The sequence below is a fragment of the Panthera onca genome, chromosome C1, assembly GCF_046562875.1.
Source record: "Panthera onca isolate mPanOnc1 chromosome C1, mPanOnc1 haplotype 2, whole genome shotgun sequence".
NCBI lineage: Eukaryota > Metazoa > Chordata > Mammalia > Carnivora > Felidae > Panthera > Panthera onca.
In genome coordinates this window covers 114,661,247-114,673,939 of record NC_138346.1, presented here as the reverse complement: position 1 = coordinate 114,673,939, position 12,693 = coordinate 114,661,247, and the positions used below count along the sequence as shown (strand labels likewise).

Below are 12,693 nucleotides of genomic sequence, written 5' to 3'. Positions count from 1 at the left end.
GTGGTCTTCATTTTAGTCGGAGACAATGGAAGCCCACTGACTCCACAGACTGTTTCTCTGCCCTATGCCCATTTAACTCACTGGAAACACCTGGCTGGGTTGTGTTTGTTCCACTCTTTTCTCCCCTGCACCGGGCCAGGCTTGCTCGCTCACAGAGCCAGAGCGCTAAAGCCCTGAGTTCAGTAGTTGGGAGGAAAAGGTCTGCTTACCTGTAAAAGGCTTCTTCTCGTCTTTCAGGTTCACCGTGACGAGCTGAGCCTCACCATGTCCTCCCAGCAGAGCACGGCTTCCGCCAAAGGCTTTTCCAAGGGGTCTGCCCAGGGTCCCTCTCCGTGTCCGGCTCCGGTCCCCGGCCCTGTGCCCGCAGCCTCATCCTCCTGCTGCGACTGCGGGGAGGGCTGCTGCGGCTCCGGCGGCTGCTGCGGCTCCGGGGGCTGCTGCGGCTCCGGCGGTTGCGGCTGCTTCCCCAGGAGGCGCCGCCGACAGCGCCGGAGCGGGTGCTGCGGCTGCTGCGGGGGTGGCAGCCAGAGGTCACAGAGCTCCAGCAATGCCCAGCGCCAAGGCTGCTGCGGCGGCTGCTGAGGCCCCCGCTGAGCCCTGCGGTTCCCCGCCCCCCGTGGAGTCCGGCCGCCTGTCACTTCGCTGTGCTCTCCCGCGGGGCTGGGTCGGAGTGTTCCGCTTGTCAACCTACCTGCACCGGATATTCCGAGAGCTACCCTGTTCGCAGCCCCACCGAACACTCTGACCCCCGTGTGATTATCCTCCCCGGGAACCTAAATGCCATGGGTGGGATAATGGAGCCTACTGTCGGCAGGGGCTTGCACACAGTAGGTGCTTAATAAATATCCATGTCGTAATAAAGCTGCTACCTCCTGAGAAGACTTTATTTCCTATTCTTTCTTTTGTGTGTTTATTATCATGTTCTGTTACCCCAACCACTACCTTTCCCTTAGCCCTGGGCTTTGCATGCGTAAAAGGGAGAAAAGTCAAATTCATGCCTGAACAAGAGTGGCTTTCTGGTACTTAATTATGATAGCAGAAATCACGGTGGAGCCAGGCAGTGTTCTAAGGACTTGACGTGACATGCATGACCTCATGGCATTCTCACAATGACTCAATGAGGTAGGTGCTGCTACCCCATTTTACAGAAGAGAAACTGAAGATAAGTAACTTGCTCAGAATCTTTCAGCCAGTGCATGATGAAGACTGGGTGCCCCATTCCAGGGCTTATGCTCCTAACTGCTCTGCCTGGTTCCTGAAACCTTCCAGAGCCTTGGTTTGGGTCTGCAATTCTCTGAGGCTTTGGAATCAGGCAAGCCACACAGGATCATAGACCCACTACTTTCCTTGCTGGATGGGGAAACTTTTTCAAGTGGAAACTTCCAGGGGCCTGGGAAGCTCTCTCTCCAGGCCTCATCCATGCAGCTGAGGCCCCACCAGGAGCCATGGACATTTGGGACTCTGTGGGGTGGGGGATGGGCATGCTCAGAAACATGGGGTTGTCATTCTCTAGAGGTGGTTGTGATGGTGGTGGTGGGGTCATCCTGAGGTCTGAAACCCACACCTGTGGGCATTGATTTTACCCACTCATTTCAGGAAAGAGGAAACAAGAAGAAAGACATCCTCTGCAGGTGTTGACTGGTTCGAAATGGAGAAGGTGATAATAATGGTCGTAATGATAGGAACAATAGCTACCACTTATTGGGCACTTCCTTTGTTTTAGGCACAGGGCTAGGCACTTTCCATATATTGTCTCATCTAATCCCTGTGATAATCTCAAAATGTAGACTTCATTTCCTCCATTTTTTAAATCTGAGAAAATGGGTTCAGAGAGTTTCAGTGACTTGGCCAAAGTCACAGAGCTAGTGAATGTCCAAGGCCCCTTGAAGGTGAGTGAGGGAGATGAGATTTGAACCAGTACCTGTCTGATTTCGAAGTCTGTGTTTTCAGATGCAGCATCATAATCTACTGCCTTTGAAGTCACTGTCATCCAGGGGAAGGCACACTCAGGCCTCTGTGGACACACCTGCACTGCACTCATGGAAAATTGAAGCTTGGCTTCTTGGTGCCGCTCCATCGGTAGCCCCATGACTAGCACGCTCTGTCATGGCATCCACCCAGCAAAAGTATTTGCTCAGAGGTGAGGTCAGAGATGGTTCATTGATTCATCCAGGATATTTAGAGTGGAGCCAATGATCCCCATTGGGAAGCCTCTGAAGGACAGCCCTGCTCTGGGTGGGAGGGGCTCCTGCTTCCACCTCTGAGATTCTGTGATTCTCAGTGGAAGGTGACTTGTGGAAACTGTTTACAGATGGTATCACTTGTGGACCTGCCCTTCCCATATCCTTGATATGTGTTGTAGCAACAAACCCCAGGCCTCGGTGGATGGGTGAGGTGGGAAGGGAACACTCAGAATAGACAGAGTGCAGCCAGACTGAAGGTGGGAGCTGATCCTTGCACAGGAAGCTGAGGCCCGAGTTTGAGGGAAGAAAGGCAGGGACTTACTGAGAGACATGTGCATCTGAATGGGAGTACACAGCTTTGTACCTGAGGCATATTTGTAAGGATCAAATGTCTGGCTGTGGGTGGTAGTACCGCCAAGCTCACGTATCCCTGGTCCCAGCAGGCTACATCAAGGGGGTTTGATGACAGAGATTTGGACATTTGAATAATAGTTTTATTATAGAAACATGGGGAGCTGCTCTGGATGGTCTGGAGCCCTGTACTCACAGCCCCCCAGCCCTTTCTAACTTCTGGCAGCAGGGAAAGCCATAGTGCCCGGCAGGTGCTCCCTGTGAGGTGGCAGCAGCCCCCCTGGAAACGCAGGCTGGGATGCTGGCCTTCGGCATTGTGAGGTCCTACCCAAAGTTATCACTCAGTACACGGTGACAGCCAGAGTCAGATGTCTTATTATCTGTGGATAAGACAGTAACAAGGGCTTCAGTTTCAGCCAAAATTGTGTTATTATAATGGCAATGGTAACGACAGCTGTTTACATAGAAATTGGCAGCGTATAAGGTGTTATTACTTATCTCTTTTATGATTCTGTAAGATACATCTCTGTTTAACAGGCCCGTCTCCAAGAGTTCATGACCCATCTGAGGTTATTCATCCAACAAGTGACAGTCTCTGGACAGGCCTTCTAATGCCTTCCAAGAGAGCCAAGAGCCACTTCTTTTTAACCTACACATTGAGATAATTGAATAACGTCCCCCAATTAATTATTTAGGGACAGTGCATCCTTAGCATCCCAAACTATGCCAGATACCTATTAGAGGTCAATAAATAAATGAATGCTTGTTAGTGCATCACATGTAAAGTGTTGTGCCAGACTAGTCTAGGAGGTATGCAAGAGTATGTCTTGGCCTCAAGGAATTTGTAGTCTGATTCAGGAAATATGCTAAATAATCATATAAGGTATGAATGATAACATCATGTACAAGAAATGACTTCATATTCGAATGCTGACTATACTTAGTAACACAAGAAGCATTGCAAGCTGAACATGGCATAGACAATGGCTATAGGGATTCAACTGAATTTAGACAAGGATTTGTCACAGAGCTTCACATGAGGCAAATTACTGTAGACTGGGTTATTCACGAGAACTTGTGGGAGGAGGGATCTGAGCTGGGTCTGAGGATGGGGGGTCACTTCAGAGAGGCTGGGATTCTTTGGTTCATTTACTCAAATGTGTCAGATGCTCTTCATGTGCTGGGGGCAGACAAACAATGAAACCATGTGGACCTGTGTGGACCCTGCCATGTGAATCTGTCCATGTGGACCTGCCATGAGGACTCACCTGTGTGGACCCTGCCTATGTGGACTCACTCCTGTGGGCCTGCCCATGTGGGCCTTCGGTGGGGACCCTATCCATGTAGATCCACCTATGAACCTGCCTGTGTGGACGTGCCATGGGGACTCACCTTCTAGGGTAAAGACAGACAAGAAAGTGAGAAGGAAAGATTATTTCACATGGTGAAAGTGCTATGATGAAAATAAAGAAGATGGAGTATAGACATTAAGTGGAGGTGCATGGGGATTTTAGGTAAAGACCAGAGAAGGCCTTTCTGAGGAAGTACTATATGAGCAGAAAATGTGGGAGCCTTTGCACAGAGCAGGAAAGCCTGAGGCTACAGTGTTTGAGGGGTGCTCAGTTACATGGGTCCATTAAAGATTTTCACTACTAGGGAAGTCACTCAGAATTCCAGCTGGTGGGCACACAGATTTGATACAGAGATGGATCATATGTTGTGAGCTGGGCATTATTTCACTTAATCCTCACAATTATTCCACAGCTAAGTTTCCCCCTACATTTTGTTGATAAGAAAGTTGAGACACACAGCTGTTAGGTAACCATTCTAAGGTTGTTGCACAGCTTATAACTGGCAGAACAGTGCTTATACTGGATATGTCCGTCTGTAAGCCAATATTCTGAACACTGAGCTATGGTATGAATTTCTGGGAAGCAGGAGAATAATTTCAAGCTTGAACAGAAGGAGAAGAAAGGAGATCCAAGGGGGAGGTGGTGGTGTAGAAAGACTATCAGGACACATTCTCAGAGAAGGAGGGATGAAGCCAGCTCATAGAAGGTTTTGAGCGACAAACAAAGGAGTTGAGACTGCACATATTTATAGTGTGATGGTAGTAAAATGGCTTTGAAAGAAGTACTTTAGAAAGATAGCAGCTGGTCTACATAACCCTTACAGTATTCTCTGACATGACCCTAAAATTAATTAGGCAGCACTGACTAGGATGCTCTAGAGGGAGAAGTGAATAGAGAGAATATAGAATATTGTATCTGTGGGAACGTGCAATAGGTCTGGCTTGAAATGAGGACACAAACTCAGTACATGGCAGTGTGTAAGAAAAGGATATGACAGATGTGGAAAGCATTTGTCTGGAAGGAAGAAAAAGAGACAGAATTGGGTGATGTATTGGGACCAGAATAAGTGGTTAAGGTGTCTCTGGGGTCTTGTGCCTAGTGACAGGGAAATGATGGTATCATTGACAAAGCAGAAAGTCAGGAGTGGTATGGGAGGAAGAGGGTAAGTTTGGTCCAGGACATGTTGAGTTTGAGATGCTGACAAGACACAGGATGTGAGGCTGGAGCTGTAAGCATAGAATCCTTGAAAACTGAGGTAAACATATAGTAATAAGCAAACAGAGGTGAACAAAATCCTTGGGAATAGATTTGGTCCCACCTAAACAGTGAAAATTATTGAGAGAACACAGACCTAGTCTGTCATGTTCATTGGAGCAAACTCAGCATGAAAAACAGGGACTGGGACATTGAAAACACTCAATAAATATGTGCTAAGTGAGTGAGTGAGTGAGTGAATGAATGAATGGGCAACACTGAAAGTCAAGAGTTGAGTTGAGGGAGAAATTGAGCAGTTCAGAAGAGGTTGAGTTCCAAATGAAGAGGGCAAAAGTGATGAAGTCAGAGAAATTAGTCAAGATTTGGACAAGACAGTCTTTAAGTCTATTTTAAGGTATCAAGTTCTAGAAATCCAGGTGGAGGGGAGCCACAACAGGACAGAGTTTCAGAAGCCAAAGGATGTCATCTAGATCAGGTTAGTCACACGGGACTTCCCTCCCATTGCAAGATCCATCTTGGCATCTTTAAAGGATTGAACAGTTATGGTAAGATTCCATCTGGCGGGATAGCAGTTTCATCTGGACCAGGTGGAACAGGTTGAACAGGAAAACTGGCATTCATAGTGACTAAGGACAACATCCTCTCTTCTGTGAATGACATTGTAGCAGATCACAATGATTTGGCTCTGATAAATCCCAAGTATGTCAACTTGCCTCAGAATGTGTCCATCCCGGAAAAGCAAGTATCTCCTCTTCTCTTACAGACACTGGATCAGGGCAAGAGCTATGGCTTCTAACGTATCTCACTTAATGGTATATATCATTCCTAAGAATATACTAGGGGCATCTGGGTGGCTCAGTGGGTTGAGCGTCCCACTTCGGCTTAGGTCATGATCTTGTGGTTCCTGAGTTCAAGCCCCACAACGGGCTTGCTGCTGTTAGCCTGTCTGTGCAGAGCCCATTTTGGATCCTCTGTACCCCTCTCTCTGCCCCTTCCCCACTTGCAACTCTCCCCAAAATAAATATTTAAAAAAAGAATATGTCTTTGCCAGTAATGTAGTTATCTCAACTCTGCATGTTTAGAAACTTAATTTTCAGTCTTCAAAGGCTATTTTTAATGTGTATTAAATGTGATTATGTGCACCCAAAAGTTAGACATTAACTCCTTCCTCTATCCCCCTCCTCTCAGTGATTTTGTTCACTAATAACTGCAGTCTTTCATTAATTAAAAATTTATTGGCCACTTACAATATGCTAGGTACTGTATAATATAAGCAAGTAACTCAATTTCCAGTAGTGGGAGAGGGAGTCAAATATCACATTACAGCGTAATGTGATAAGTGCTTGATGTCAGCACATGAAATTTGCACCACAGAGCAGGAAATGCTCATTCTGCTGAGGGATTGGCAAAAGGTACTGCTTCAGTTTGGACCTGAAGAATGTGTAGGAGTTTTCCAGGCTGAGAGGATGGGAAAAAATGTTTAAGTTAAAGTAAACAACTTTAAGTGCAAGGGCCGGAGAGGTGAGCATGTGTTTTGTAGCAAAGAGTTTGGCATGGCTGGAGCTCAAGGAAGTCTGGGCAGGTGAGATTATACAGCTGGTCAGGGAATAGATAGGCAGGGCCTTGTACAACTACCCATGGCTGCTGGAACTTTATCCTGAAGTCATGATGAACCTTGACATTTGGGGGCTTATTAGTTCTCTCCCCTGTTTGCAAACATACTAAAGTTATCTTGGCTTAAAAATGGGGCATTAACTTCACCTCTAGCTATCACGCTCAACTATCTTCTACTGTCTTCCCCAAATTTCAAAGAGTGCCATTCATTGTTCTATCTTGTGTTTATATATCTTTTTTAATCTCACTGACTAATGCTGTCCCATCATCCATTATGCTAGATGGCTTCACTCCAGGGTCACCAGGTGGTTTTTCCCCAGGGCCCAGGACACTAACCCTCATGCAGCATTCCCACTGTTGATCAGCTTCTGTCCCTCCCTTCATGACACTGCCCTTCCCTCAGGGCTTTCTGATCCTTTGGACTTTTTCTTTACAGTTTCTTCTCTCTTCTTCTCTCTCCTAGCTCCACTCTACATTTGCACCTGATAACTTCAGTTCAACCTACAGCCATCTGACTTTCTCTTTCTATAGAGAAATCTTATTAATTCACTAGTTCCTCACACTTCTATCGAGGCCCTAATATGTGTGGGGCTCTTGGTCAGGATTTCAGACAGAAAGATGGAGTCTGGATGATTCCTTTACTTGGATGTCTCCAAAATCTTTATCTCCAGCCATGACATGTCCTGCAAATTACAGATAAAAAAGTCTCCAATTCTCATAGAAAGGTCTCATTTTGGATATCTCAGACACACCTCATATTAAACACAACTACTTGGCAAACTATTTTTTTCCCTTCACATTTCTTTACTTCAGATGGTGGGGCCACTGTCACCATCTACATTCACAACTGCAGTGAAATATTTGATTTCTTCCTTTCCCTTGATTTGTATCTAACCAGTCACCAAGCTATGTTGCTTTTTCCTTGCCAGTGGCTTTCCTTTCTGCTCTTTTCTTTTTATCTAGGCCACCATTATCTTTAATCCTCAACAGAAAATGGGCAGGAAGTTTGGAAGTAAGGGATCTATTAAGAAATCTATCCTGTGGTGCCAGAGGGCACTGCAGTTGAAAATCTTAATCCACACCTACCTATGGTGGGAATAAGCCACCTATTGTGGGATCAGGACTCAGTTCCACATCTGCTAGACAGTTCTTTACACTTACACACTCTGGAACAGTTAAATACCTAATTGTCCTCTAATTGCACTCTAATTGTCCTCATTTTGCATTACATTCATTGCCATCATTACTTCTACTATTTTATACTGTCAATGCTTCTTTGTTTCTATCCACATTTCACCTCCCTGCCTCCCTCCTCACCATTGCCTGCCTCAGGTCATTCTTCCTGGATTCAATTTCTTTCTTCCTGAAGTAAATACTTTGGTATTTCTTTTAGCTACTATATTAGTAGTAAAACCAATCTTCATCTGAAAATATCTTAATTTGGTCCTCACCCAGTGATAGTTTAGCTAGATATAGAATTCCAGGTTGACATATGTTGTCTTGGATTACTTTGAAGATCTTGTTTTTACTATTTGCTGACACTAATGGTTGAGAAGGATTCTGTTGGCCTAATTGTCATTTCTGAGGTAATTGGTTTCATATTTCTGGTGTTTTTTACAATTTTCCCTTGAGATTTGTTTCTGAGGATTCATGACTTTCATTAATTCTTGAAAATTTATTTATTTTATTTTTTATTTTTTTAATGTTTATTTATTTCTGAGACAGAGAGAGACAGAGCATGAGTGGGGGAGGGGCATAGAGAGAGGGAGACACAGAATCTGAAGCAGGCTCCAGGCTCTGAGCTGTCAGCACAGAGTCCAATGCAGCGCTTGAACTCACAAACTGTGAGATCATGACCTGAGCTGAAGTCAGTCACTCAACTGACTGAGCCACCCCGGTGCCCCAATTCTTGAAAATTTAGAGCCAATATCTCTTCAAATATTTTTCTCACTCACTCATTCTTTTTTTTTCTTTTTTTGTCTCCTCTTTCAGGAACTCTTACTGGATGCATGTAGAAATTTTACATTTTATATTCCAGAAACCACTGCCTTCTAAATTATTTCAACGTATCTATCTTCCAGTTCATGATTTCTCTTTTTGGTTCTTTTAAAAATATATTTCGTGCCACCTGCTTATTCCACTAGCTATTCTTTCTTCTTTCTACACTAATAAAACTCATATTTTTCAGTTGGGGCCATAGGTGTCCAGAATAAATATTGCAGCCTCCCTTGCAGCTAAGTGTGACAATATGACACAATTCTGGACAATGTGATGCCAGTGGAAGTATTTTCGGGATTCTTTTTTAAAGGATAGACCCATAATCTTTCCCCTTTTTGTTCTTCATCCTTCCTTCTTCTCCCTGCTTTAACTGTATATTGATGGCTGGAACTGTGTATTGAACCAAAAGAGTAAGTGTCACCCCATAGGTGTTGCAAAGAAAGGTAGAAGACAAATCACTCTTAGACCACATGTATGGTATAGTTTAGATTAATGGAAAACTAATATGAAGCACATGCTCATGGCTATAAATTTTAAAGGTTTATTCTCTCCTTCTACTCCCACCCCTCCATTAGCCCAGAAGAAGGCAAGCAAGTTTCCTTGTGTCTTGTTTGCTTCCAACATTGTGTCTTTTTCTCTATGACCTTAGATTTCAAACCTCTGGAAAGTGAATCTCTTTGCTCTCAGGCAGTTGCCATATCCACTTATGGACTTCCTAATCTCGTTTTGGTTTTTAACTCTTCTTTAAATTATGTAACTTCAAAATTTTTTTTCTTTACTTTCTTGCAAGCATAGATATGCATCAAAAGGATATTCATTCTATTTTATCTAACACTTGAGGTGGTTATAGAGTAAATATTTTAAAGTTTTCTAATAAGAAATATTGCCAGAACTGGTAGCTGGTTCTTTGAAAGTTCTAGGTTGTCTTGTCTGTGTTATGAGAAATCAAGGGAAAGAACTTCTGCTTTGCTTAGAGTCAAGCATGCCCTGGGGAGGGATCAGTGGTTCTTGACTAAGGGAACCTTAAAGGGAAGCTAAAACCCAGTGACTGATTACTGATTTTAATTCCATTGCTACAGGAGGCTGATTTCTTATACTCTAAGACTTGGAGCTTCTTGGGTACAGTGGCTGTGTCCTATACATTTTCCCTGTCTACTCAGCACTTTGATTTTTATATAGAAGTTGCTCAAAAGCAACTGTTGATTGATTGTCCTGACAGCATAAACGCTATAATTTAATCCTTGCTTTGTACTTTGTACTCATCAGAAAATTACATCAAGGTGTGGTGCATTCTCAATACAAAGCAGCACATTAACCCTGCACTCCACCCAGTCCAGAAACACAGGGAAGATACCTGGGATCATTTTTGACATCATATCCATTCTGTAACTAATTCACTATCAATAATAAAGAAGAGATGATGGTTGTATTACCTATTTAGTTAAAAATATGCTTTAAAAAAACTTCTAGACGTAGATAGTCTAAAATTCACAACATCTTTAGCACTTGGGATTATTAGAGATCACGTACCCAAGTTCTGTTGCCTGTCCCTTGAGAGGCCATTACTGAAGAGACTAGTTTTTTGTTTTTTGTTTTTTTTTAACTTTTTTATTTTTTATTTTTGGGGGAGAGAGAGACAGAGTGTGAGTAGGGGAGGGGCAGAAGAAGGGAAGACACAGAATCCAAAGCAGGTTCCAGGCTCTGAGCAGAGCCTGGCGCGGGGCTTGAACTCACAAGCCGTGAGATCATGACCTGAGCCGAAGTCAGAAGCTCAACTGACTGAGCCACCCAGGTGCCCTTGAAGAGACTAGTTTTGACTGAAAATGAATATGAACTTTACTCAGGAGGTTGGCCACCTGGGGAGAAAGGCAGACTCTTGTCCAAAGATCACCTCTGAGGTTTCAGCCTGGCTCAGGGGTTTTTTAAGGGGTTTAGAGAAGTTAATCAGCAAAGGGAGTGCAGTGGCCTGCAACATTTCTTGATTTCGTGGGACCTTGATGATACCAGCTACATCAAAGGTCTGGTTTCTGTTTTGTGATGTGCAGGAAGACTCTGTTCTTTCTGCAAAGGAGGGCAAGTTCTACAGATGCACAAAGGGAGGTCAGTGAGATCATTTATGTGACCTAAACAAAGAAAAACATTTTGCTAGAAAAATTGCTTGGTTAATCAGAAAGCTGAGGCAGCTTCAAACAGACTTGCTGGCCTCTGTGGCCTGGGAAGATTCTGGTTCTTCACTCTCCAAGGCCAGTGGTCTGCAAATCTCAAAGAAAATAAATTACTCTGTTACAAACCTAGGGTCTTAGGCTAGCAAGTAAGGAGTATGTTATCTGGGCGCAAGTTAACCCATAAGACCAGCTGGAATGCTGTTACAGTATGTCTCTCAAATTTCCTCTAAATCTGCAGATGTCCCCTCCTCTTTCACATCATTTATTCTTTTTTTAATGTTTATTTAGTTTTTTTTTGAGAGAATGAGAGAGAGAGAGAGAGAGACAGAGCATGAGCAGGGGAGGGGCAGAGAGAGGGAGACAGAATCCAAAGCAGGCTTCAGGCTCTGAGCTGTCAGCACAGAGCATGATGTGGGGCTTGAACTCATAGAGTGTGAGATCATGACCTGAGCCGAAGTCAGAAGCTCAACTGACTGAGCCACCCAGGCACGCCTCACATCATTTACTCTTTAGAGAAATAGATTATGCGCCTTGAAGAATTTCTCAAATTTTGATTTCAGCTAATTGTGTCTCTCTGCTGCCATTTAACTATCCTGTGACATTCTCATAGTCACTAGTATCTCTTGTGATTAGATCCAGAAGCTTAAATTCATGTTCTTTTTGTGTGTGTGGCAAACATTCTCAGGTGAGATGTTAGGTGCTTCTTCTTGCACCACACAAGAGGCACATGCCATCTGAACATTCTACTTTAGGGATGTTAAGATTGATCTGTGGGGTTGGGTGGTATTTGTACCACCCATCCATTTATTTTAAAATTCTCTATAACCCTTTCTCCTAATTCTATCAGTATATATTGGTGATTGTTGCTGGAACCATTCTTTTATTCTTTTTTTTTTTTTTGAGTTAATAAAAACTCAATTTCTGATTTTTCTATCAGAAATTTTTCTACCAGTGATTTTTCTATCGTTCATTCTCCATTTATTAACTACTATTATTTTTATCAAAATCAACTTTCTTCATTAACCATGTGGTAACCTGAAATACAGTTTACATACAAAAGACAGAATAAATGCTAAATTCTTTCTCTTGCCAATTATCAGAATAATGAGTTGGTGGCCTGGCAATTTCCAAAGATAACTGTGTTTTTTTTAAGGAGTATTATTTTGGACATGTGGATTTCTATATTTTTGATGTGACTTGACCAATTGCAATTGATCACTTGCAAAAAAGAAAAATTTAATTTTCCAATTGTCCCATTTTTAAAACTTCCTGTGCTTTTTGACACTGCCCAGTAGCTTTCTTGCCTTCTGATGTAGTAAGATGTCCCGGGGTCATCGTATGTATCATCTCAGTGTAGCCTTGGAAACTTCTCCAAGAAGCCCACTTTCTTTTAGTAGAAATGGTATTTAGAGGCCTTAATATGGTCGCTATTGATGAAAATACTGCTAAGTTTTTATTGATGCTGGTCTTTTTCGTGGACAACACTAGGGAATACATTTTTTTTCAAAAACATGAATGAAAGATATTTCAATTCAAATTAACATTAACATATATGCCTGTTCATATTATTCTTGTATCTTTTTCTTCTTATGCTGAAAGTTTGGTTCTTTTTTGTTTTATCCTACAATATAGCTGTAATATTCTCCAAGCGATGATGCCAATATTAGTACTAGAGACATAATTTAGTGCTCTGTGAGGTTTCTTTGAGCTTGGGATATAGATGTGTAGTCAAAATACTGTGTTTTAAAGTTAGTTGAAGTAATTCTTTTCTCAGTGTAGATATGTCATCAGCCTCATGGACATTCAGACACTGTA

General features: G+C 43.0%; 1 protein-coding gene across 1 annotated transcript; it reads left to right on the top strand.

Annotated features, from left to right (window-relative positions):
• Positions 1-243: 243 nt before the first annotated feature.
• CRCT1 (cysteine rich C-terminal 1) lies at positions 244-858 on the top strand. Its single transcript, XM_060621920.2, has one exon. The coding sequence runs from the start codon at positions 265-267 to the stop codon at positions 580-582; it is 318 nt and encodes a 105-aa protein (XP_060477903.2). The 5' UTR covers positions 244-264; the 3' UTR covers positions 583-858.
• The last annotated feature ends 11,835 nt before the right edge of the window (positions 859-12,693 follow it).

What these genes read in the sequence shown, in the direction of transcription:
- CRCT1 (XM_060621920.2), top strand. Translation starts at nt 265, where the DNA reads ATGTCCTCCCAGCAGAGCACGGCTTCCGCCAAAGGCTTTTCCAAGGGG.